This window comes from Scatophagus argus, chromosome 11 (assembly GCF_020382885.2).
Source record: "Scatophagus argus isolate fScaArg1 chromosome 11, fScaArg1.pri, whole genome shotgun sequence".
Lineage (NCBI taxonomy): Eukaryota > Metazoa > Chordata > Actinopteri > Scatophagidae > Scatophagus > Scatophagus argus.
In genome coordinates, this window is record NC_058503.1 from 5,874,286 (window position 1) to 5,902,054 (window position 27,769).

The 27,769-nt window shown below is 40.7% G+C and overlaps 2 protein-coding genes across 2 annotated transcripts; both read left to right on the forward strand.

The window, feature by feature from the left end:
* Window positions 1-916: 916 nt before the first annotated feature.
* On the forward strand, window positions 917-5,663 carry cnga4 (cyclic nucleotide gated channel subunit alpha 4). The gene is made up of 7 exons (XM_046404203.1): window positions 917-1,447; window positions 1,876-1,977; window positions 2,093-2,199; window positions 2,686-3,269; window positions 3,400-3,645; window positions 3,993-4,158; window positions 4,440-5,663. The coding sequence occupies exons 1-7, from the start codon at window positions 1,296-1,298 to the stop codon at window positions 5,237-5,239; spliced, it is 2,157 nt and encodes a 718-aa protein (XP_046260159.1). The 5' UTR covers window positions 917-1,295; the 3' UTR covers window positions 5,240-5,663.
* Window positions 5,664-6,338: 675 nt separating this feature from the next.
* On the forward strand, window positions 6,339-26,833 carry trappc10 (trafficking protein particle complex subunit 10). The gene is made up of 23 exons (XM_046404183.1): window positions 6,339-6,533; window positions 12,314-12,395; window positions 13,304-13,439; window positions 15,954-16,153; window positions 16,319-16,514; window positions 16,732-16,843; window positions 16,965-17,212; window positions 17,352-17,498; window positions 18,216-18,330; window positions 19,215-19,291; window positions 19,520-19,611; window positions 19,952-20,092; window positions 20,685-20,794; window positions 21,181-21,710; window positions 21,843-21,984; window positions 22,336-22,494; window positions 22,888-23,117; window positions 23,424-23,524; window positions 23,718-23,841; window positions 24,445-24,609; window positions 24,948-25,128; window positions 25,731-25,925; window positions 26,339-26,833. Exons 1-23 carry the CDS (start codon window positions 6,473-6,475, stop codon window positions 26,584-26,586), a joined length of 3,792 nt encoding a protein of 1,263 aa, XP_046260139.1. The 5' UTR covers window positions 6,339-6,472; the 3' UTR covers window positions 26,587-26,833.
* Window positions 26,834-27,769: the final 936 nt, after the last annotated feature.

Here is a 27,769-nt window from a genome sequence, read left to right on the forward strand (position 1 = left end):
CAAATCACATGGTCCTCATCAGTTTGCTTAGTTGTCATGGAGACTGAGTAACTGAGTAACTGTTGTGATGTCATCGTGTCGTCCATATGAGTTATCCCATATAACCATCCTTGTTCATGCTGGCGTAAAGGGGCACTTCAGTTTATTATTGTACTTCAATTAAGTTGGGGGACTCACAAGAAACGCATTAAGCAGAACAAGAGACTTTCAATCCTTACTATGTGTCAAGCTCTGAACTGCAGCTTTTTACACCTCCTCAAATGCCGCACAGTAGCGTCCTTTAATAATAGAACCTCCCTTACTTTAAAATGTAATGCATTAAATTGAAACACATTCACTTTGTAACACAAGCTTTCAGTTATAAAAAAGAAATCTCAAGGCCTAGCTGAGATAACCCTGATGCCATAACTATGGCATTATTTGTAAAAGTTAAACATCAAAGTTCATTCTTGACATAGAAAATAAGCAGCCAAAAGCTCTAAAGGGGGAAAGTTAGTGAAGTGGGAGTGAGTTGGGATTGCTTTTTTCTGTGATGCTCTGTGTCAGCCTGTGAAGATTCAGTTTTTCTGGTCAGTGCACTTTAATCAGACCATCAGACTGATCCAGCAGTTCAGCAGTGTTGGAAGATGCACCAAATCCACAATGTAAAAGTTCTGCACTCAAAGTTTCACTTACGTAAAAGTACAAACATAAATTAGGTCTACACAAAAATTTTAAAGCTGGTCAAATATAGAATTAGTTAAGGTGCAGTGAATTTTAACAACTTAATGTAGCATTACTGGGTAGACACATTACAGGCCTATATAGCATAACATCTGTAATAATGAAACATGGTTTTCATGGTTTTCAAATTAATTTTCACAGTTTTACTTTCAAATTTGTTACGTGTTTCATATGTTAATGTGGTATATTTATATTTATACATGCATACTGTATACTGTACACTCTGTATATAGTGACACATTCTCTGTAGTTCGGGTTCAACACTGCAGTTATTGTATGATGTCTGTGGGTGTGCAGAGGAGGACATTGCTGGTTTTCTAGGGGAAGGAGGAATTCCCAGAGGACAATTGCCATGTGTTGTGACTTGCCTCCATAGAGACCTGCATCACCAGGCAGTGCTCCGGTAGACCTGGTTTGTTGTTACCTGAACCACGTAGCATTGCCTGATGCAAGTCAACAAGGCTGTTTGGTTTATTGTCCGAGAAAGTGCAACGCTCATGCAGGGAATAAGAGCAAGAGCAAAGGTCATCCTCATTTAAAAAATGCATTAATTTAAGGGTACACTTTGGAGAATGGATAAAACAGGTGTAATTAGTGTTACAGGTAACCAGTGGCAGAGACTGCTCAGGTGGCATCGGGGACAGAAAGTGAATGAGGAAGAAGAAGATGGAGTCAAGGATGAAGAGAAACGTAACACCAGTCTGGATCAGAAGTTCAAAATTAAGTGAGTAATTAATGTTTGGGCTATTCATTTTTACAAAAAGAAGGAAAAAGAGATTTGTGATCTCTTTGAATATTTTTAATTTGATATTTGCTATGAGTCAGTTAGTACAGTTACATTTAGTATATCATCCATGATCAGAGCATTTGTCTTTAACTGTATAATCTTGTATTGGATTTTAATTGGTCAAACAACTAAAAAAAGCATCTGCCAACTCATAGTTTAAAATTACAGATGGATGTTTAGGTTTTTAAGCATTAAAGACATCATGCTGTGACAGATTGTGGTAACATTCAGCCTATTATTCATTATATAAAAACCATAAACCACAATCTCTGTGTGATTGCTCAACACCAATACCATCATGACTGATGACATGACAAGTTGTAAATCTTCATTTCACTCTCTCTTCATCATCACTCCCCTCTCAGCTGGAAAGAGTGGGTGGTTGATCCAGCAGATCAGTTTTATTACATCTGGCTACAGATCATGATCTTGCCCATTGTCTACAACTCAGTGATCATCATTTTGAGGTATATTAACATCGAATATGATCAATATCAAAGAATAATTATGTATCTGGAAATATAACCTGTATAATCATTGGACATCCCTTGACACCTAAATTCATTGGTTATGTTTTCTCAGGACGTGCTTCACTGCAATTGCACTGAGCTACCTGCCTGTGTGGCTGACACTGGACTATCTGTCAGACATCATGTATATGGTTGATATGATCATCACTGTTCACACAGGTAAATATTTCATTGTTGTGTATTTTGATTCAGTCTATGATATAGAATGTGATTCTTCAAATTCTAATTTTCATTTGTCACATATGCTGTTATACAAATGTAAAACGGGCGGGAGCACTGTAACAAAAATGAATAATAAATACAACAATAAACCAATTGTCTATATAGACAAGTGATGTAATATACCTTAACATTTCTGATCAAGCTAATTACAAACTAAAAGACTTCACTCTAAATAGTTTTTTAAATAGTTAATTTTTAAAACAGTTTCATGAGGTGAGATGAGGTGAAACCATCTTGAGTTTTTGGCTGATGAGGAAGTCATAGACATGGGAATCTTTGCGGTTGTAACATTCCATTTGTGATTAAGTCAGAAGAATTTGATAATCTTTAGTAGTTGGTGCCAAGCTGTTCTTTTATTAGGCAATGGTACAAGTGTATGAAGTGTACTCTGTGCTTTTTTAACTCTTGCTCTTCTTTCCCCAGGTTACTTGGATCAGGGCATCCTGATCAAGGACCTAACTCAGCTGAAGAAACGCTACCTGCACTCTAAACGTTTCTTAAGGGATCTGGTTTCCCTGCTGCCCACCGACTTCCTCTATTTTGTCTTTGGCATCCAAACTCCGCTGGTGAGGATCAATCGTTTTCTGCGCATGCCACGACTCAACGAGGCCCTCGATCGCATGGAGACGAGAACCTCTTACCCCAACACCTTCCGCATCTCCAAGCTCATGATCTACATCTTTGTACTGATCCACTGGAATGCTTGTCTCTACTTTGCACTATCCAGCTACATTGGCTTTGGAAGTGATCGTTGGGTCTATCCCAACATCACCGACCCGGAGTTTGCCTCCATGCGTCGTCAGTACTTTTACTGCTTCTGGTTCTCTGCCCAGATTTTCACCACAGTAGGAGACACCCCCCTACCAAAAAGGGAAGAGGAGTACTTGTTTATGATTGCAGATCTGCTCATTGCTGTGCTGGTGTTTGCTTCAATTGTTGGAAATGTTGGAAATGTCATCACAAGCCTAAGGGACCGTGATAATGTCTTCTTCCCGAACCATGAGCTGGCAAGTTGGAAAATTTCTTTTTTTTCTTTTTTGGTAAAATATATGATATTACACAAAGTTAAATGAAAGAAAGGAATGGATGGTCGTCATTTGTTTTATAGAAATTGAAGTTCTTCTTTTCCTCTTTCAGGTCAAGGCATACTTGCGTAGCCATCACATTAGCAAAGAGCTTCGACAACGTATCGACAACTGGTACCAGCACCTTCACATCAACAAGAAGATCATGCGAGAGAATGAAATCCTGTCGCAGCTGCCTGTACACCTGAGGACAGAGATCGCTGTCAGCGTTCACCTTCCCACACTCACCAAAGTCACCATCTTCCAGAACTGTGAGAAAAGTCTGCTGGAGGAGCTGGTGCTTAAACTAACACCTCAGGTCAGGGAATAAAAGATGGCAGTCACAGGGTATGTGTTTGTGGTGGTGTGTAGCCATATACCTACAGGTTGAGATCTAAAAAGTGGAAATAATAAAGCTTTTCATCTTACAAATTAATTTGCCTGGAATACTTGCTTTTGGCATAGCACATCACATTGTGTTCTCACCTGCAACCTGTGTTGAACTTGCTACTTTCAGGTTCAATATGCAATAGCTCAATGGAATATTCTGTAAATTTGAATTCAACCATATTGCTTTGCCTGCTCTGTTATCCAATACATCGGAAATGCTTTCAATTAAGAATTGTTTCAGAATGAAAAGGTTTCTCATGCCCTTTTTCCTTACAGGTATTCAGCCCAGGAGAATACGTCTGCAGGAAAGGAGATGTAGGCCACGAAATGTACATCATCAAAGAGGGAAAACTTGCTGTTGTTGCAGACGATGGGGTTACAGAGTTTGCTGTGCTGAGTGAAGGGAATTTCTTTGGAGAAATTAGTATCCTGAACATCAAAGGTAAGTTAAATGTTATATGTAAACACACTGCACATTTGCACAACAGTTCAATTCATTCATGCATGTGGTGAATAGACCATCATAGTGTAAAATAAATTTTAATTTATACTTTATACTTGAAAAAAAAAATTCAGAAAAAGAATTTTGCCAAGTCAACAGTGTAAAAAGGTAGAAGACTATTGTAGGCGATTGATGACAAACATGCAATACATTCTCTCTTTTGATATACATTTTTTCACTTCACCAAAGTTTTAAAGAAATCCCAACATGCTCCTTTTTAGGTAACAAGTCAGGCAATCGCCGAACTGCCAACATCCGCAGCATCGGCCACTCTGACCTGTTCAGCTTGTCCAAAGAGGACCTGACAGATGTGCTGTCCGAGTTCCCTGCAGCCAAACGCCTCCTGGAGGAGAAAGGCAGACAAATCCTCACTAAGATGGGCATGTTGGAGGAGAGTGGGGAGGGAGAGGAAAGGGAGGCAGAGAAAGTTGAAACCAAGATAAAAAGGCTGGAAAGCAAGTTGGAAATCCTGCAAACAAAATTAGCTCGACTTATGGTGGAATTAGAGTCCAGCAACCGCAAGATGCAGGCCAGAGTGGAGCAGCTGGAATGGGAAGTGGCAGCATTGGAACCTCAGCTGCAAGAAGGTGGAGAAGATGGAGAGAGGACAAAGGGAAGAGGTGAAGGGGTCGGAAGGGAAGTTGGATGGGAGCGAGAGGAGGCAGAGGGAGAAGAAGAGGGTTCAGATGCCAAGGCAAAAACACAGGTACAGGGAGAAGATGGTAATGATGTGACCAAAGAAGGCGATGGAGAGAGCACCAAAAGTACAAAAGAGGATGTGGAAAAGAAAGAATCAGACAGTCAGGAGAAAGGAAAAGAAGATGCTGGAAAGACAAACAGAGAGAAAGGGGATGACAGACCTGGGAAAGGAGATGGAGCTGAGACTGAGTCTGGAGATGAGAGAAAAGGGAAAAGTGGAAAAGAAGAATCGGAAGAGGCGAGGGAAGATACTGAAGGAGATTCAGAGAAAAGAGAGATGGGGCAGAAAGATGAAGAGGGGAAAAAAAATAATGAAAAATAAAACAAAATAACTGAAAATGAGAATAAATTTTAAAAAAATCCAAGTTTGTATATCTTCCTATATGCGTGTGTCTGTTTTATATTAATAAAAATAAGGAAAACCTTAGCATCTCGTTGCCACAGTTTCTGCTGTATAACTGTACCGCTAGATGGCAGCATTGTATTTCCCACCGTAGGTGAATGTCTATCATCAAGAACGAAGTGTTGTTTTTAATTTGATAAAATACTTATTTTTGTTTGGTTGGATGTCGATAAATTGATAACAAGCTCTTTCTGGGACAAACTGCAATGGCATTGTAAGATGTTACAGCGACAGATATTGTTTCGTGAAATGGTGTTCAGTTTACAAAGAAAATGAAATGCAATCCCTTGTTATTAGATATTAGATTTTTGTGAGGTTATCCTGAACTTGTTGCACAATAGTAATAGTAGTAGTAGTAACCCATATTTTCGTGTATTTTTTCATGTTATAAGCCCACAAACATTATGATAACTACTTTTGTGAAAAGGTTTGCTGCTGTTTGTGAATTCATACAAATTGCTGGTGAAATCGTCACCATACATTATGTCTAAGGTGGCAGCTTAACTGTTTTTCCTATTATTTAATTCTCATAACAAACACCTTACCTGCAGGGTAATTTTTCCTAGAATTTCTTTATCTTTTTCAAGGCACATTTTGTGATCCAAACAGAATATATGAACAAAGATGTAGCCCCATGCCCCCATCACACAACCACAAAAAAGAACCCGCAGACTGTTGTGTTAATAAAGCAATATTATAATATTTAACTATATAACATTGTCAGGGAGCATTCTTCAGTATATAAACGTTTTACTTTTGATATTACGTTTTTCAGATTAGAAGCATATTTATGGACTTTTGAATGCTTGATTTAAACCTGTCCCTGAATACACCTGAGAAAGTGGTAGGCCTGCTACTACTGCTACTTTTACTGAAGTAGGCCTAAAAGATCCGAATACTTCTTTCATTATTCAAAACTACACTAACTTACAAGCTTATTGTCACCTCCAAGACAAACTTTTTAATAATACACCTGTAATGTGGTTCATAAAAACACAGGTTGGCCCTTTAATGACGCAAAGTTTACGCACTTCCCGGAAGTGCAGAGGGGACACAGGCCCCATCGATTCAACACAACTGCATACTTAAGCATTTACTAATGATAAAGCTCTGTTTGTATGTCATTTTCATGGAGTACGACCGCTAACATCTATGGAGTGTCAAGAGGAAAGGCCGATCATCTACACTATGGAAAACAAGCCGATTGTGACATGTGAGTGTTTATTAACTGGAGACGTTCAGTCTTATTTTTTCTGGTCTTGACAGTTAGCAAGCTAGCTGTATTCATTAGCTCGTTTTAGCTAAGCTAGCTGGTACCCTGATATTAACAAGCCTGGAGACACTGTCCGTGTGTTTGGTGACTGGTGGCTTAATTTTTACTTGTCAAATCAGTAAGATTTTAATACATAAGTACTGCACCTCTGTCAGTGGAGAATGTTGATATTGAAAACGGTATCTCGTTCAGCTAGCTAGTAGCTACATTGATTAACAGGCCTAGCTAACGACATAACGTCACGGATAGTTGCTGCAGTTTTGGGAAGGATATCATCTTGTTCCCTGCTGGACAGCTATAGTTTCCTCTGTTAGGAGCTCATATAGTTGTTGTCATGATGTATGGGCGGTGGGATCATTTTGCCATTCATAAATCCTTTGGAGTCTCACGGAAGCTTCTTGGAGGGTTTATTTTAGGAGCCGACTCTAGTGGGTGCCAGCTAGAGCTCCAGCTCCATTTTTAGGATAGTGTTATCCAAAGGTGCCCCAGTACATGGGTGGACAGATGCACTGTAAAGGAATATAACACACAATGATAAGTGTCAAAGTTCCTCAGTGGATCTGTTAGTTCATTCAAACCCGAGACACAGAATGTCCCAAATTGGATCCGGGGAACACCTGAATTTCCTGTGATGTCCACACTCAGGTGTATGCCTTGAAAATAATTACTGTCACATTTGTGAATTTTGCGTTGATGATTAGATTCAGAAAGCCTTATGTATAACTTGCATAGTAAAAATGATCTGTTTTAGGGCATGTTCCCAAAGACTCTTTCACCACAATGAACAATTTTGAAATCATTTCTCAAAATCCTCCCTCACCTGATCTAAGCATAGAAAGCAACGTAACGAGTTTTCCTATTTCCGTTTTTTAAATTGCTCTATTGTAGTGGATTTTTATATAAAAAAACAAGGTAGAAGAGTCCTAAAATTGTGGACATCAGGGTTCAAGGTTTGAGTTTTTACTGAAACAATAAAGTACGTTTTGTTAAAAAGTAACTCTGAGGTTGTTCAAACAGTAGCTTATTTATAAGACTCCAGCAACATAATTATCGATGCAAATATTTAACTGTAGAATTAAGTGTTAGACATGATTGAAAACTGATTCGTACATTTATAAATAAAAAGCTGGTGAGGTGATGCGAATGAGCGCCGTGTATTTGACTGAGTTAGGAGTTTAGTGGTGACATTTCACACAGTTGAGTACTTCCATTCACCTGAAGGGTATTGAATAAAGTTCTCTATTAGTATCTGTATGTACTTTAAGGGTGCTGGTATTGGTACTGGTAACCTGATTTTTTTAAAGCAATGCCCAGCTCTGATATTGCTACATTTTAACAGTGACTTTAGGCTTAGGCTTCTAGTTTCAGATCAGAACAAAGAACCATTCAGGCTCATGCCACATTTAAAAGACCTCCAAATTGCTTTGTTTACTAGCTGCCACAGGTTCTCCCCCCCCAGGTTAGCCAGCGGATGCGCCCATGAGCAAGGCACTTAAGCCCCAATTGCTCCCCGGGCGCTTGAAATGGCAGCCCACTGCTCCTGTGTGTTTCACTGCATGTTGCATGTGTGTGTGTTCAATCAGTGATGGGTTAAATGCAGAGAAAGAATTTCGGTGTATGTAAAAATATACTGACAATAAAGGTTTGAAGTTTCTTTTCATTTGCAACTTCCGTTGTCAGCTCCCGGAATAAACTATGTTTATTTATTTATTTTATTTTTACTATGTTTTATTTTTTTCTTGGTGGTTTGTATTTAGTTACTTGATTGATTGTATGTGGAAATTACTCAAATACTGACATATCATGCAGTTTTTCTCTGATTCAGAGAACTATATCTCCATCAAGTGATGCTTCGGACATGTCCAGGTGTCAGAAAGAGGGCGGCACGGCTAACTGCAGTCAAATGGTTAACACAGGGAAATATGCTGGCCTAGCTTGAGCACCGTGGATTTAGAATTTTTTTTAAATAGAGCTCACTACAAGGTTTAAGTACTGAAGTTCATGTTGATAATGTTTGAGGGTGTTTACATTAACACCGAGTGAACAGAGTAGAACTTGTAGAACAGAGTCCTGTTTACCTATGGGAGTTGTTTAAAGAAAGGTCTTTTATTTGATACATTGGATGTGGCCTAGTTCCATTGTAGCTTGTAGTACGTCAGTCCTACAAGTGACTGTGTATCAAAAGCCCACATGAACGAGCATTTCTGAAATTGGGCACTGGCTGTGAAATTGAAGTCACATTATCAGTGAGCTAGCCTGGGGATTCTACCCATCATAGATAGAGAGCTGAGAGCCTGGTCCACAGGACTGGAGTTTGCTCTGAGGACCAACCTCAAAAGTGGATCCCACAGCATATGGCAAATGTTACTGTAAATTTTTAAACCCCTTTAACTGAAGTTGAATTTCAGTGCTGTAATCTCAGTGTTGTGTGGGTGCAGTGCCACAGCAAAGCTGTTGCAGTACTTGAGGACTGTTCTCCATATGGAGCAGGATGAGCTGAGCTCAGGGCTGGACTTACACTTACAAGCCCTTGTGAAGTGTGATCTCCAAGTTATGCTGAAAAAGACCAAATGTTTGTCTTTCCAACAGGAATGGCTGATACCCTGTTGTCATGAAGCTTCTATGTAGTATAGGACACTCTACTGTGATAGCAGGTTGGAGTACTTGTATCTTGAATTGTGAATGATTTAGACATATTTTGTTGTAGTAATGACTTAATGTTGTTAACCAAATGAGAACATTGGAAATAAAAGAAGAATTTCCCCTCTGGGATGAATAAAGGAATCTGATTGACTGACTGATTGATAAAATAGACTAGTCCTGCCCCTCAAGGGTGATCAACTTTTTGTTGGGTCCCTGAAGCAGCGAACCCAAGCTTTTTTGCTCTCTCACAGTTAATAATTTTATAGCTGTTGCTGTGTAAAACTGAAGAGGCATGGTGATGAAACTGGGTCTGATGCATGCTTTGCAGATTGTAAAACCCTCTGGGACAAACTTGTGAATCTGGGATATAATCTGGACTTGATTTGAGTGAATACGTCCAACTCTATAGGTTTAATTCCTGTGTCTTAAAAATGATTGATCTAGATAACAGACCTTTCAAGAGACATCACACTCAATGTATTGTTTTTTAATTTTCTTTGTGCTCAGTGGTTTCATACTGCTGGGCAGAAAACTGTTTGCCGCACAGACAACTCAATATGAAGCTCCCTAAAGCATAATAGCAGTAGAAAGCATGAAATGTGCCCTGACATATGAATCATATGAAAATGAAGGAATTTAACAGAAAAGATAGAAATGGAAGTTTTAAAAATGAGTAAATCACTCACACACTTAAAGGGATAGTGTCCTCAATAATCAAAATTCAGCCCTTATCTACTCAGCTCCAAATTTCTTAGTCTACAGAACATTTCTGGAGCTTGACAGCAAAGCATCATTGCAGCACTCTCATTAACAGTTGAAGAATCTGAGGACTTGTTTTCAAATGTTACACAACAACTGTGAAGAATAAATTATCTGGCTCCATACAGCTAGCAATAGGCTTTTTTATTTCATGAGTTAAATATTTAACTCTTAAGAAAAATGCTGACATCGTCTTGCTTTATTATACACATGTTCATAAATTATGTGCATGGAGTGCAAATTATGTAAACTGAGTGCCATCATGTCCAATTCTGTTCAGCATAAAGGTCCGTGTTCATCTGCACCACGGTGGTCCATACAGAGTTGCAGTTTCTAGACCTAGTTTCCTGCTGGTATTTATGAAGCGTCATAAGCAGTTGTATCTCACTCTCTTTTGTCAGACACAGAGTCAGAGAACACAGTTGTTGCGCGTAAACAAACAAGAGCTTAGCAAGGCAGACTAGTTGGAGACGCTGCAAGCAAACACATCAACGCAACATTAGGGTTATTCCACACCAATTCATCGAGGACCTCACAGTTCATGTCAGTACTCAGTGCACATATATATTTAGCAAGACCTGTGGTGCTCAGTTTTTACACAGGACCAAATAACTTGTTGAGTTGATAAAGCTATAATAATAAATTTTAAAGAAACATTTTAATTTTAATGTTATTTATTTGATTACTATACATTCTGTACCAACTACTTACATGAATACAAACTATCCTTAGGGTTTCTTGAATGATCAATACAAATTTCAGCCAAATCCAGTGGAAAAATAAGCAATTGATGAGACTTAGAATACGCATGCAAGGAATCACAAAAAATATAAAATTTAGCTTTGAGAGCCCAACTTTAAAAATTCCTAACTGAAGAAACATTTAGACGAGAGTTAAAGGCTTTTGGAGACATTTGGATACATGGATGTAGTAGAAGATTTTCTATGAAGTTTTTCAATAAAATCCATGACACAACCTGGGGATAGTTCTGAATTCTGGGTGACATGACATGAAATGGGGCGGCATGGTGGTGTCAGTGTTTAGCACTGTTGCTTCATAGCAGAAAGGTTCCAGGTTTGAATCCTGCTCTGGGCCCTTCTGTGTGGAGTTTGCATGTTCCCCCTGTGTCTACATGGGTTTTCTCTGGGGAAATCTCAAAAACATACAGAAAACATTAGATTAATTGGCTACTCTCCATTGCCCCCAGGTATGATTGTGTGGTTGTCTGTCTTTGTGTGTGTCAGCCCTGCGACTGACTGGCGACCAGTCCAGGGTGTACCCCGCCTCTCGCCCGTAGTCAGCTGGGATAGGCTCCAGTCCCCCCGCGACCCTGCCGGATAAGCGGTATAGAAAATGAATGAATGACATGAAATTAAATGGAAAGGAAAGAACAAAAGTTTATGTGGTCGTGGTGTGGTGCAATTCACTTTAATTTTTTAAAATATTTCTTTTCATGACCAAAAGGAAGGTTCCTCTTCATCCTTTCACCACAACCACTATTCACTAGCAACCACTTTCACACGAGGGGGAGGCGGTGCCCTTTGCTTAACATATAAGTCCACCTGGCTGTTCTCTTTAATAGTGTCAAAGTGAAACAAGCAAACACGTGGCCCAGTGCATGTTGTGGTCTGTCACAGATCACTTTTGCATCACTTTAATTTACCCATGACCATGGCTGGTTGAGAAAATTCACCTGCTGCTACACAAAATAACTCACATTTGGCTGGTGGTGAACCTCTGGTGCTCGTTAGTCTTAAGGCTTTACTCTATTGTAAAGGACAAAACCGGTTGAAAAGTTGAGTGATGTTCACAAGACATACAGGAGAAAAGTAAAAATTTCTATAAAGTTTGAGAGGAAGAGTATGTTTGCATTTTGAAAAGAGATGAGAATTTATGCTGCAAACACTGACCTCAATACATGGTAAAACAATTTTACCTTTTCAAGGAAGAGCATCATGTAGATCCACAGGGAGAGAGCAGATAAAGAGAGCACTGTGGTGAACCTTGTTAGGTCTGCTAAATATATACACCTCCTGACACAGTTTTTCCTCAGTAATGCCACTGTGCTGACTCTGAAAACATCAGTGCATTGGAGAGGAAAAAATATGAGGCTTCCTTGAATGTTCTTGTATTTTTGTGCAGATTTAATTTTGCCCAAAATATCCTCTATGGTCTTTTATGCTTAAGTAATCAGATAAAATTTGGGGCACTAAACAAAACCAGTGATTAATTTTTATGATAATGGGTAGATAATAGATTTCAGTTTCCGAGTTTTTTGTTCTGACCAAACACCCTTTATGCTTCCCTTGTCATCACAGGTGCTGGAGACCAGAGCTTGTTTACGTCTCTCTATACCTCATTGGCCCAACAACTTCCCAGGGAGCCAATGGAGTGGAGGAGGCGAGTACTGTCACGGCGAATGCATGAAAAATATTGCGATGAACATCACTGTAAAGCTTTCAAGCTTTCAGTTTTTGTTGCCAATGTTTAGTGAGGTCTGTGGTCATTTTGGAGGGCGTCGTTAATGGTCTGCTCTTCAATTTTTCGTCCACCCCTCTGTTAATGTCAGTGGATATGCTTTTAGCGTGGGAGGCCAACATGTAACATCATCACACCATGCACCATATTTTTGGTCACGTATTGATAATGTGCTGGAGTTTAATAGACACAGACACAGGAAGTAAAAGTGTTTCATTTAATGATATCAGATATGAGTATTAGAGTATTGATGTGATGTCATGTGACCTAACACGCATTTTCATCTGTTGAGATGGAGATTGTTGACCATGAATATGACAGATGTATCTGTATACTGTCATCTGTGTTGTGCTGGTTTTTGAAGAGTGAGATCAACAACAATGAATGTCATTAAAGGTTAAATGGAAGGATGTGCTGTTATAGAAGAATATGTATATGTTTTACATACTGGGTCTTAATGTCATGCTTTTCAGTAACAGAAAGTTAACAAAGCAGTTTTTGAAGTTGATCATCAAGCAAAACAGGTTGAGTTAGAAATACTGCAATAGTCTGTCTCAAGTTAACTAGTCTCTTCAGGCTAGTGATCTGACAAGGGACTGTATTGGCAAAAACTGTGACAATAAACAGAATTTTTACTTTTCATTTTTGTTTTCTTTTAAACTATGCTGCTGATCCAGTGCCAGATTGAGGATTCAGTGTTCATGTTTTTTTCTGGAGTTTGACTGTGTTAAAGGGGTTTTAATCCTGAAAAAAAATGAAGAATAGGTGTTCTGTCACAGGGCGATAAAAATAAAATTCATCAACTATAAAACCCTGTCTTTTCTGTGCAGGACATACGGCCGTGCACCAAAAATGATCCACCTTGAAGCTAATTTTGTCCAGTTTAAAGAGGAGCTGCTCCCCAAGGAGGGCAACAAGGCTCTCCTTACCTTCCCCTTCCTCCACATCTACTGGACTGACTGCTGTGTGAGTAGCTTAAATGTCATACCCACACACACACACACAACCTACTCAAACGATACTGGGTAATATTCATTATTGTACTATGCATTATCAGAGTGTACTAAGATACAGGAGGACACTTGTTTTAAAACTTGGCAACTCACAGCTTTGCACAGATGGTGCAAAACATTGAGTGCTAATCTGTTGTATAGTCACAACACACCGTGCATAAGATGTCATTGTGATCGTTTTTTTCTGTTTGTTGTCAGACTTTATGAATAATGATTTAATTTGTGGTCATGAAAACTTATTGTCAGCGAAGACTCGTGAAAATATGCTGCTTCAGTGAGACTTTGGACTGTGTTATCATAACAGACACTTTTCTGACACTTCAGATATAGATAAATTAATTTGAACTATGCTGTTTGAATTATGCTTAGATGCAGACTGATTAAACCAGAGACTGGTGGCAGCAACACAAACTCTGTTTTGTAATGTTAGTGCAACCTGACTTTTTCTGTCACAGGAGCAGAATCCTGATACCGTTTGTTTATTTCATGTGTTCTGGGAGGTAGGCAGCATCTGCCTTTCCTCTAAGAATAGATGACTATTTATGGACATTCTGTCTGCAAACGTATAATGTGAGATATATAGGATATGCAGGTTTGCTGAGTGAAGATCGTGGTGGCAGAATGTTGGCACACAAAAGCAGTTGAAAGGCTTTATTTTTCCCGTCCAGTTTTGTGAAGAAAGATCAACTTTGTGTGATGGAAGGAGAAAAGAATACATTTTCAAATACATCTGCGTTATTGCGCACATTTTGTGCAGTTCACAGCCTTAAACTGAACTTGACATCTACTTTACAAGCGTCCTTAGGGAAGGCAGATGGGAGAAAAACAAGAAGGGAAGCAGGAACCTGCTGCTGCTGACTGTGCAGCTGGTTTGTTTAAGGAAGTGCTGTCATCAGCTTGTGACTCGTGACATTTCCTAACGACTCTGCCTCTAGTGAGGGAGTAGTGAGCCAGTATGCCATAGCAATAAAGTCATTTGTTTTAACTGTCGGATTTTCTTTCTGTTTTGACACTGTACAGTGAATAAACCTTTTCAGTTTCGTGCTGGATTGAAGTTATTAGCCTTCTCAAAATGCTGCTGACAGCTCTTCTTCACTTACATGATATTACACTTACAGGAGCTTTTCATTGCAAAAATTTAAAAAATTTAAAGTCTAATTACTTTAATTTGTGTGCAAACACAGACCTACAGGTTGTGTTAGATTGTCCATCTCATCAGCCAGTCCTTTCTTACCGCCACTTCACTGCACAGTTTCGTAAACCATGAAGTCACCAGAGTAGAGTGTGCTCCCTTTTAAATGTTTTAAATAAAGAAGCAAACTGTGGGATGTAAAAAAAAAAGTACAGGTTGTCTTGCTGTAAAAGGTGTAATAAAGTTAAATGGAAATTTAGCGAGATGTCCGACTAACACAGTCTGTACACGTCCACAAAGTCTTGACAGTATAAGCAGAGTGAACGGGGCAGCAAGTCAGGACTGCAGCTCGCCTTTCCTTTTTCTACAGAGAGCAGTAAATCCAACGCTCACAGCATGACAATGTCGCAGTTGGAGAGGACAGGCGGGCTGCGTGTTGTTCACAGCTCACTGTTTTGAACAGTGAGCTGTGAACAACCTGGACAGGTTATAAAACCACAGTGCACCAACCTGTCTTATCTGTATTTGTATGCAAATTACAGGAAATTATTTTACACAATTCATATGCAGTTTGTGTACCAACCTGTTTAACTTTAACACAACAGCAGTGAAGATAATGAATCCTCTGCAGGAGGCAGTGGTACGCTTGGGTCAGGCTGTCCTTCACGAGGACAGTCACACAGAGCTGATCAGTCAGTGTAACTGAAGTGTAGGTTTCCATCGGTGTGTACAGGTGTTGCATAAAAATCAATCCAAACCTTCAGTGCCACACTTTAAACATTTCAGAGAAAACAGATGTTAAGGGCTTAAGTCATTTCTATGACCATGTGATTGCAAATGCAATATCATTCAGCTGACCAAGATTCACAACCCAAGAATGATTTGACAAAGTTCACTTCCAAAACATTGTGCAACACCAGGACTTCCTGTCCTCTCCCTGCCAGTGCACACTGTTACATAACACAACTGGCTCAACGAATTATATTACTCTCCATTCAGATCCAGCCCATTGAAAACAACACCATGCAATGCTGTTCTGGCTTAATAAGTTCATTTATCATAACATATAACCCCGCTGGATGGCACTCTTCTTGTAATTTGAATCCTCTATTGTCATCTAATGTGGAAACTCACTCATTGTCGTCTAATGTGGAAACTCCCTCAGTGGATTAAACATGCAGTTTTACTCAGTGAATATCAGTAAGAGTTTTACATACAGTATTGGTTCATATGTATGATTTTTGTGTTTGAATGTAATTTTGTGGGGTAGTGAGGCCATGTGAGTGAAGAATAATCATTTTGTCTGAATGCTAAATCTGTTTTACTTAATTGTAGGATACAGAAGTATATAAAACCTCAGTGAAGGAGGACATGATGAGATGGCAGAACAGCTTGCGCGTTCATGGTTCAGCAGACTGGGTCATCATCGTCGTGGAGACCAACGATAATAAGAAGAAGAACAAGACCAATATCCTTCCACGGTCATCCATCGTAGACAAGATCCGCAGCGATTTTTGCAACAAGCAGAACGACAGGTGAGGACAGTCCTCTCCCATGAACATATTTAGGTAAAATTGGCAGGAGATAATGATAATGGGTTACATACTGACTTCCCTCACAAGATATTGTCAATTCCCAGTTCCCCGTGTTGCTGCCGTGACCTTCCATAACCATATAAAGGCTAATGTCCTTCAATGCAGGTGTGTCGTCCTGTCGGATCCTCTGAAGGACTCGTCACGGTCGCAGGAATCCTGGAACTCCTTGCTGCTCAAGCTGCGAACCCTCCTCCTCATGTCCTTCACCAAAAACCTGGGCCGCTTTGAAGATGACATGCGTACGCTCAGAGAGAAACGTACCCAACCTGGCTGGAGCTTCTGTGAATACTTCATGGTCCAGGTACCTGGAAAAATAATGATGCCGTAGACTTTAAATTTCTGATTGGAGTGCCTGCAAAGAAAGAAAAGTAGAGGTTGTCATGACTAAAAGGACATGAAAACCTGCAACCCCTTCACTTTTAACTGCAGATTTTTTAATGCTGTTGATGCTGTTCTTTCGTATGCAGTTATGATTTATAAGTGCTGCAGTTCAGTGTCTCGTGTGTGTGATTATACAGGAAGAGCTGGCCTTTGTTTTTGAGATGCTGCAGCAGTTTGAAGATGCCTTGGTCCAGTATGATGAACTGGATGCTCTTTTTACCCAGTATGTCCTTAACTTTGGAGCTGGAGGTAAGAAAACACCAACCCATCCTAAGATTGGTTTCAATATGACAATAAGAAACAATTTCTCTAAGACCAAAGGAGCATTGTACTTTCGGTTTTGATCTCACTAGTCTGCCTCTGTCTGCAGATACAGCCAACTGGCTCGGCTCATTCTGCGCCCCAGTGCGTAGCTGGAGCGGCCTGCTGCTTCGACGGCCCATTGACATGGAGAAGAGGGATGGGATCCAGCGTGGTGAAGCCAGCCTGTTAGATCTGAGGAGTTACCTGTTCTCCCGCCAGTGCACCTTACTCATCTTCCTCCAGAGGCCCTGGGAGGTCACCCAGAGAGCCTTGGAGTTGCTGCACAACTGTGTTCAGGAGCTACGCCTGCTAGAGGTAAACAGACTCTGACTGTGCAGTTGCTGTGCCTTTTCCTGTGTATCCAGTTACAGAGAAAGCGGAATGAAAATAGGTGATTTGAGGATTGAAATGTGGATTGAAGTATGGAATGTGTCACTGTGTTGTTGTTGTTCAGGTGTCTGTGCTAGAGGGAGCCCTTGACTGCTGGGTGTTTCTCAGCTGCTTGGAGGTTCTACACAGGATCGAGGGCTGTTGTGATCAAGTCCAGTTGGCTGCAAACTGCTCCCATACAGTTGGACTGTGGGCTTATGCAACCGACAAGGTAAAAAAAAAAAAAAAAAAAAGAATTTTAGCTGTGGCTTTGATCACTTGTGTAATGTTTAAGATATGGCAGTTGACCTGCAAAACTACAACTCATTGACTCATTGAGCTGGATCATGACAATCACACTGTATGGTAAATAACAGCCATGAACTCATTTCCAAATACAAAATGACACTAACAATGTTCAACACACCTAAGCCATCTAACGGCAATCACATTAACAATGATCTTAGTTTCAACTTTGGTTATTATCATTATTATTATTATTATTCTTGTTTTTGTTGTCATTGTCAAAAAAAAGCTCTGAACATGACTCAAGGATTAACGAATCAGTCTTGTTTTCAAAAGAGCAAATTAATGCGATGAGAATAAACAGGATTATACAGCCTGATAACAGCTTGTGAGAGTGAGAATTAGTTAAGCCACATTTGAAGAAAGGTACCCTGGTTAATATGAAACAAACTGATGTTTCTGGAAGCTCTCACTACAAATCTGAACATTTTTAAAGTTTTTCATGGGGTTATGTGTCTGCTCATGGTTGGTCTGTTTATTCAGATTAGAGCACTATAAAATCTAAATCCTGACTTTAACATTTAAGAGGATGAAATAATTATCCTCATTCATATAAACAGCAATAACAGTCAGTATTAGCTAGAAAACGTCTTTGTCTAATTGACGACAGCGTTTCCTTTATTTTCCTGTGTGTCCTCTCCAGCTGAAGTCCCTGGGGGAACTCTGTGGCCTGGTGTCAGAGAAGGGACCCACATCTGAGGATCTGAACAGGACTGTGGATCTGCTGGCCGGATTGGGAGATGAGAGGCCTGAGACTGGTGAGCTTTCAGACCCAACCATTCTCACTGGTGACATCAATACGTGGATTATGATTTAGGGTCCTGGCACACCAAGCTAACAGAAAGTCATGTTTGAGCAGTGTGTGTGTGGTTGCCTCTTGTCTGTGACCCTCTTGAGCGTGACCCAGCTCTGCTCTGATCTTATCAGCAACAGTTCAGCAGAGTCAGGACTGACTGGAAGTTCAGTTTAATTAATATGTGCTTTTTTTCCATTTAGTGCAGACTTAGTATTTTTTTTTTTGTCTCTTCATTTCAGCGTAACAGATAACGTGTATGTATGTTACTTCTGTCTGTCCGTCCTTCCGTTCTCGTCCTCCAGAAATCATCCTCACACCTCACACCTCCAAACACATTTTTAGCCATAACTCAAGAATTCGTTCTACTAGTGATGACAAAATTTCACTTAAGAGTATAATAGAGTGAAATTATGAAGTGAGGACATTTTATATCTAAAAATCTAAAAGTGAAAGGTCAGCTTCACTATGACATCGTAATGCGTTCTGTTTATTATTCAGCGCGATAACTCGGGAACAGAAGAGCAGATTGTCACCAGATTTCACATTTGGTCACTGTTGGTTTTTGGATTATAAGTACTTGTTGCCTGTATGTGCATGTTGTTCCTCAGCTGTAGTCTGCAGCGTATTCGAGTTCAGCTTCTATCGGAAGACATAACATAATGCATCTGTTGTTCTGTGCTGACGAGTTCTTTAAGTCAGCTTGGTGTGTCGGGGCATTTGGGATCACAATTCTCTTTTCACCGAAACGCTTTCTCGGCCATGTTCATTTTAGGCATAATGAAGAATTTGACTCGTATTTGAACGAAATTAAATATCTGTGTGTGTCTTTTTTGTCTTCCTCCGCAGTCAACAGTTTGCAGAGCCCTTACAAAAAGCTGAAAGAAGCTTTGTCATCTGTGGAAGCTTTTGAAAGGCACTATCTTGTAAGTCAGTTTCTTGCCACAGCTTGGTGTTATATTTCAGTATCTGGAAAAACAGGAAGCTTGCACACATTCTCTTAATTCCTGTGTCAGTTTTCAAATGTTTTTAATTCTGATGTAATCACCCAGAAATCTCAGTGGCAGCTGTTCAGTTGATTATCTCTCTTCTCTCCTCTTCCTTTCCCTCTCACCATCCTCCACCTCCACCTCGTTTGCCATTTCTTGCATCAGGAGCTCTCTCATGCTGCTTTGGAGATGTACAGGGCCATCGGCCGGCTGAGGTCCGCCAGACTGGTGGGAAAAAGTCTTGCTGAGTTCTACATGTAAGGGAATCTGCTAACTTCATGCCTGTAATCTTGACCTCAAAACTGTATTCAAGGGCCTGCACAGCCACTCTGGTATTCATTTATTCTCGTTGATTAGGCCTCTTCTCCAGAACTGTAAGTTCAGACATTCCTATGGAGCATCCTTATCAGGCAGAGTAAATTAAAACATGAATATGGCACGATGCGTGTGACAGGAACTTGAAATTAGAATTTATTTCACTTGTAATTAGCATTTAAAAGATTTGTAAGCACACATTCTGGCAGTAATCTGTTTCTATCGATCTGAAAAACAAGGTGATGTATTTGTCTGTGTTTATTGTTGTTGTGTGTTTATTAGGAGGAAGGGAGACCCTGAGCGGGCAGAAAGCTTCTTACAGGAAGCTCTGAAGTCATACTTGTCAGAAGGTTGGAGCCTCCCCGTCACTCACACCAGGAAAAAAATCTCTGAGTGTCAGAAACTGCTGGGCAGAACTGATGAGTATCCTTCAAATCATGAAAACCAACTACAGCCAAATATTTCAACATCACAGTAGTGCCTGGAGTATACTGTAAGAGGAAATAACCGTCAGACTGCACAATGGGCCTGTGTGCCTTTTATTTTGAATACCAAAAGATATTACAGCGGGATGGTAAAGGTGCACTTTGATAAAGAATTGCACACTTTGTAATATAAGTAGCTCTCTTTGGTACTCAAAGATTCAGGTATAAATCCATTAAACTGTACACCCTGTGTATATATATATTTCTTTTCAATTTTCTGTAGCTTCATAAAAGTAAAGTAGTTTTATTACCCAAGTGTAATAGAAACCATTGCACAGGTCTAAGGTAATTATTACGATAATTTCATTTTACATTCTTTTTGGTCCATGTGAAGTTTTTGAGTTTTGAATTGGTTTGTGCTGTCTTTCCACTTGGGGTTTAAGTAGGTTGGACCCTGTGAAGATACAGGATCTTGTCCAACTTGATTGAGCATTGGAATGTAGACAAAAGGTTCCTGTGTCGACCTGATAAAGGTGGCGTTCTTGCATCAGTGCACTGTAGTGTTTGGTTTCCTTTACGAAACACTGCAGCTACCTGCAGACCAGTGCCTTGTTAGCCGGTGATGTCAACCTGACCACAGAAGAGAGGAAGCACTTTTGTCAAGAAATTCTGACATTTGCTGGCAAGTCTGGAGACCAGTGTAAGTGAATGTGTTCACATATGGTACAAGTTTGCCTTAACAACGCAGAACTTAAAAGGGAAAAATCCTACATTCTCTGTTCTGTATCATCAGTCAGACTTGATGAGACTGATGTTTGACTTCAGTAAAACTGCAGCCTCCAATAATGCTTTCATATGCTTTATGTTACATTATCAGTCGGTGAATCTAACGTTTTGAAACAGTTGTTTTAACTCTTTGCATGCATGTTTTAAAATGGATGATATGTAAACAGCCTGTCATCTATTGTTTTCTTCTATCAGCTCACCACACAGTGTGTTATCACTTACGTACTCATTCTGTAGCTGTGAACATCCTCGATATTTTTCTTGCTGTCTTCATTAACACCACGTTCTCTTCCCTCGCAGCGCACAAAGTGACTCTCAGCATGGGTGTTTTTACTCAGCTCACACGGCTACAGTTCCATCCAGCCACAGCCTCAGTGCACTCTGGAGCCGTCCTGCAGGTGGAGCTCACTCTGCGATGTTTGATGCCCGTGCCAGTGCGTGTACAGCAACTAGTTGTTAGCATTCACTTTGACCTGGACCGCGGAGGGACTAATGGAAGGTCGAAGGGAGCTCAGAGGCAAACAAACCCAGGGACAGTAGAGTTTCACCATGGCAGCTTGTCAGCAGGGCCCCCCTCCTCAGCTGCTGGTCCCTCTTTAGAACTAGATGAGATTCAGGACAGGAGTCCTTCGGACAATTCTCTCAACTCCACGGGAGTGGTGTGTAAAAACACTCATCTGGTTATGCGTCGTCATGACAGCAACTCGCCGCCGGACACGCCCAATTGTGTCAGCCCTCCTGCGGTTACCATCAAGGAAGGCGCACAGATGCTCAAAGTGCAGGATGTAACATTGGAGCCCGGGAATAACAGCATCATATTGACAGCACCAGTAAGAGAGACTTTGCTGCTGCTTAAAATGAAAAAAAAAAACAAATAAAAATAAAAATGTGACCTTTAGAAATGGTTATAAATCAGTTAACTTTGCATTTTTAGCTCTTTCCCTCTTATCATTTCTCTGTAGAGTGGACAGCCAGGTACTTACACACTGCGTCAGCTGTTTGCCACAGTGGGTCAGGTGCAGTTTGTGCTCCCTCATATCTACCCATCAGTCCAGTATGAAGTCTATTCTCAGGAGCCCCAACTCACCGTGGAACCTCTCTCAGGTCTGAATCTTTTCTGTGTTGGATACCAGAATCCCTAAAATCTGAGGGTGTGATATTGGTTGCAAATTTCAAGACATTTAAGTCAGTGTTTGCTTTAACATGTAGTATGTTTGCTCAATTCTTTCACTTGATAATAAAAATAAAAAGTGTTGTAAATCAGTTGCGGTGCTTAAATCAAGAGCTGCGCTCACAGATTTCTCTTACAGAATGACTCAAAAATGCTGCGGGCCGACCCAAACGAGACGTGTTTCTGCTGCTTTTATATTATATATGAACCACACTGCAGCGTGTTTCAGTGTGTGTGTGTGTGTGTTTGTGTGTCGCTCACTGCAGTTGTGTTTGTGTTTTCAGAGCCCCTGCTGGCCGGTCTGCCTCAGATGGTGAAGTTTACTCTGTTGACGGGTCACTACACTGTGAAGAAAGGAGACGCTCTGCAGCTCAGCAACACAGACACCATGCCCATCCTGCCCTCCACCAGCTGCACCGCCCGCATCAGCAACCCTACTGCTGGTCAGTTACACATTTTAAAGGCTTTATTTGAGATTCAGATATTTAAAGAGCTAATCTTTGACACAAGCTGACCTGTTTATTTCAGTTTTAGGTGTGGTTTAACTTTGAATTTAATGATTCTAGATGAGTGATTTTCCTGACTCATCTCATTGGTGTCATTTTTTGTATAAGCCATGTTTAAAATCTCGTTAGGCTTGTCCAGCATAAATCTACCTCTGTTAATTGTTTTTCTATTAATCAACCAAATGAAGCCATTCCTGTGTACGTAATCTTTGTAAAAACAGGTTCATGCGGGAAATGAATCACAGCGAGACATTGGTGTGCTTGTAAACTCGCTGACTGCCACATGTACAGTTCTCATGGCTTCCTTTTCTGCCCCCTTCCTGCGTTCAGAGTTGGTGGGTGAAAGCATCCTGTCCATTCAGTCGTCTGAGAAGGTGACCAGCATCAGCCTGCCCCCCACCCCTCCTTATCACACTCTGGAGTTCCAGCTGGAGGTTCTGTGTGTCATCCCGTCTGGTACCGACCGGGCCGCCAATGAGAGGCTGACCAATGGGGAGGTGCGACATCGACCACGCAGCTACAGTCACCCTGACACACCCATGACCGCCATCGACCAGAGGGTGAGGCCCTCAAATAAATACACTATAATGAATTGCAAACTATTTGGAATGTTAATTAATCATTCAAAGGACATTTGATGAAGTCACTTTGATCTCTAAAATATTTTAACAGATGTTTTCTATTCTAAACAATTCATTGAGAAAATAATCTGCAGAGTACTCTTTCACAAAAATAATAGTTAGAGCCCAAAAGTTTTCAGCATAACCATCAGCTACACAGAAATCAAGGCCTTTTCACTGAGTTAGCTGTCTGTCACGATACTTGAAGAGGTTGGATAGTAAAGGTTTTCTGGTATTCATGCTCAGATGTCCATCGACTGTCCGTGGTCTATCTACTCTACGCTGCTTGCTCTCACCTTCTACATCCCCTTCAAGACCAAACACTCACTCCTTTCTGCTGGTAACAGGTGAGCCTCCTTTCTCACAGCCAGCCTGTACGTGTCACAAATAAAAAATTAATCATGTTGCTGAGAAATTTTTCTCTTACCTTGTTCCCAAGATGGGCCTTTCTGTAGTGTTGAAGCAGCAGTGTTTCTCTCATTCTTTACCATTCCAAAACTCATACACATGTGACCTGCGACCTTTGATCTGACCCCACAGGAAGTACATCCAGGTGTGCGTGCAGAATGTGTCAGATGTGAACTTCACGCTGGCAGAAGTAAAGCTGACAGAGAAGCAGCATGCATCACTAGAGCTGCAGTCCCTCAACACTAAAAAACAACAGGTGAGCAGAAAAAAACTAAACAAATGTCAGTGACTAGAGGATGGATCAGAAGACCACTATTGACAAAAAAAATGGTTGTGTTTGTAAAAAATATATCCATTTTATAATATTCCCTTTATTGGGAAAGAGTAGAAGTTAGATAGATGGTTTCTAAGACCTCATTCATACTAATGAGGATAAAAATGAAAATACAAATTTCTTTCCCTTAATTTCATAGGCTGATCTAAAGTAAATGATGACGTAGCCAAATGAAGTTTACTTAGCAGCACTGGGCTGTAGGTTTCTCAGGATCTGAAAGCAGGATTTTAATGTTGCCAACTGAGGTGGTTCAGTAATCTGATTAGGATGCCTCAGTGTGGAGGTATTCTCAAAAGCATTGCATTATAGTCATATAGATGACACTTTTACCCAAAGTGACTTACGTTAAGTGCATTCAACATGCGACATAATCCAAAAATTCATGTGAGTACACAAAACTGATTAAACATGCAAACTACTTCAATTGCTGTCAGCAAATCATTGACCTAGCCATCAGAGTACAACTCTCTGACAGCTACGTTAAGCATGACTCTTCATGTCTGGTATGTTTTTTTGTTTTTGTAGCTTTTGTGCAGTAAGCACACAGTCTTCTGCTTGTGGGAGGTGAGGTGGAAGGACGACTTGCCCTCCTGTCTCCAGTGTGTTTTCTCTGCAGACTTCTCTCCGCTCAACCAAGACATTTCTTCCTTCAAACCCTTTCACTACCAGTTCCAGCTTGAGAGAGTCACTGTAAGTCCTTTACAGCTTTTATTTTTCTCTCTTTTCCACTAAAGAGTTTGATAAGTGAAGCTTTGATTGTGTTGTCAGCAATCCAAATATCTGGACAGACATCTCCTGTCTTCATCCAGGAGCAGCTGCCTGTTATATTCCTGCTTGACATAAGTGATTTTGCAGGAAAAGGCCAAGTTTGAAAATTGGTTAATGTCACAAATGGTGCTATAAAGGTGATTCTGTATGATAACACGCGTATATTCGTACTGTGCTATTTTGTGAGCTTGAGTCTAGATCTACTCTTAGCACAGCAAGAGACATTTTCACCATGAATAACCTCTGTGTGATGTTGTCAGACGTTGTACAGCGTGCGAGCTGAGATCTTGCCTCCTGCTGGTGAGCAACACTGTCGCTCTGGTTTACTCTGTGGGCTGGAGATGTGTATAACACGACTGACTGAACCTGCTGAGGGGGAGATGGCAGAGGACAGCAAGACTGACACTGATGGTCTCAAAACCACCAAACTCATGTATGAAGGTATGTCTGGGTAACGCTTTATCATCTGGGTTTTCTGAAGGATAGACAAAGTCTGAGATAAAAAGAGACGGATCGAATGGGCATTATAGCACTCTTTTATCCAATAACGTGACATTTTTGTCATATTTTCAAAGTATCACTGTAGAGGTCCTGTTTGTAGAATTTAGAGGCAGAAATTGAATAGTCGTAATTATGTATTCCTTAGTATATAATCACCTGAAGCTAAGAGTTGTTGTGTTTTGTTATGTTGAATTAGCCTTTTACATCCACACAGTATGCCATGTTGCCTTGCCATGTTTCTACAGGAGCCTAGACCTGACAACCTAAACATCGGCTCCAGAAAGGGCCTTTGGCTTATTTCACACTTGTAGCAGCCACCGTAGGGGTGAGGGTGAGATGAGCGGTGTTTAGCTGGTTGAAGTCTACAACCTCCCTATTAAATGCCACTGGCACATTTAAGTTCTGGCCACGTGTAATACAGACAGTTACTTTCATACACACTAGTTACTGTCATTTTTTTTTTAGAGTCTAACACTGTAGAACAAACACAACGTCATTTCTTTGTGATTTCAGCTCATGCGTTTATGTATATGTGTCCACAGTGGCTGACAGCAACAGTAACTGGGCTGTGTGTGGGAAGAGTTCAGGGCTGGTGTCGATGCCTTTGGCGGCCAGGGCCACCCACAAGGTGCAGATCGAGGTGATGCCTCTCTTTGCAGGACACCTGCCCTTCCCCAAGATCAAAGTGCTCAAGTACCTGCCTCACACTGCAGCAGTGGCCATCCAACCGGACCCTGGTAAGTCATCTCTTGCACACATGCAAATTTGCTGTCTTCCCACACTATGTAGCAGAAAAAGGAGGGAGAACCTGTGGCTGAAATGACTCTGGTCACAAAGCAGCAATATGCTTTCAGTAACACTGACAGAAGAAGATGGTGGTCTAACAAAGCCAGCTCCACACAGGCTTTTTGTTACAAAAGATATATTGGTGTTAACAGAAGTTTAACATTTTAATTTACGTTATTTGTTTTCCTTTTCACATTGGGGATTTGTTGTCTAAATGCCTGTTTTCTTTGACATGTTGGATGGTTCATTAATGCGAGAGCCAGGATTTAACAACAACAATGGAAAAGAAATAGAGATCTTTTCTTTTTTTTTCCATTATAACAAAGAGACTTTGCTGACTTGAGCTTGAACTTTGTTTCCTCAGACAGCTGCGTGGAGAACGACAGTCTGTCCCTGCTGGACAAGACGCTGGATGACCAGGCGGACACGGCGAGCATCCGCAGCCGGGGCAGTGTGCACTCTGTGGGCAGCGGCGACCAACAGCAGAAGGGCGTGGCAATGCCGCGCCTGGAGCCCTTCAGCCCCGGACAGGTGTTCAACCACAGCCACACGCGGCAGGTCCTGGTGCTGCCCGCCACCGACGACCACATCATGGAGGTCAATGCTACATGACCCTGGTGGGGAAACCACCCGCCATGTTCTTACAGAACTGAACCCAGTCCCTGGACAGACTCTGCTGAGCCTTTGCTTTGGGGCAAATCGGGTCCATGAGTCCATGTCAAAGACAGCTGCAGGTTTACCGGTATGGACTCACCCCCTAAGCATGAAACGTTCACATCACTGGAGACATTATGGACTAGACACAGTGACGAGCAATGACATCTGCTGATAAGATTTAAATAAAGATTTTTCTTTGCCATACTGTGTACATAGCTCATTGGATGGATTTATAGTTACAAATATATGAATATATATATGGACTGGTCAATCAGATCAGCGCCTGTTGTGCTCCTCCAACATGAAGAATAACAACTTGATTGTCCCATGATGCACCAAAGCCCTAGATGTGTGTACACCTCAATCAGCTTCTCAAGTACTGTAACTTTGACTGAGTGTGTCCAATGCTGTCCCTGTGCCTCTCAAGTAGTCATCCCTTTTACATTTGAGACTTTTGTCTCGACGACTATGTTGAGTTTGCTGAAGTAAGCTGCTGTCAGAAATGTTACAGAGGTCAAAACAAAGCAGGTTCACAAAAATGAATGGATCTTCTGAGACATATCCATAATAATCCTGGTGTAGAATATTAATTCAGGGATCAGACTACATAATATCAGCATGAAAATCATTCTCCCATTTTACTCATTGGAACCCAGAATGTCCTAAAATATGGTGAAGTGAGAGAGGATTGAGGTCTGTCTTTGATGATCAACTTATTGTACAAGTCGTTTGACTATACTGAAAGGACAAACATTGTGTTCTCTCATCCCATCATGTCCATTTTGCCATGAAAATTTGACCTTTCCTAATAAGGTAGGGAATATACAGTATTTCGGATCAGCAGGATAGAAGAGACTGGCATACTGTCATTCTTGTCAGTGTGTGAAAATGTTTCTTATTCTTTAATGCCAAATGATTACAAGACCAGCATTTAGACAGTTGAGTTTTTGTCAAGTGAAAAGAGAGTGAAATTCTGAAACGTTTTAAACTGTGCTTAACTCATTTTGGTGCTTGCTGTCTTCTGTGATCAGTACAGCCTTGTTGATAATAACTACATTTTAGGCTTCATATACAAACTGAACAATTTGTTTTCATAATAAATTCTAGACAAGGCTTGAAATATTAATGAACTATTTCC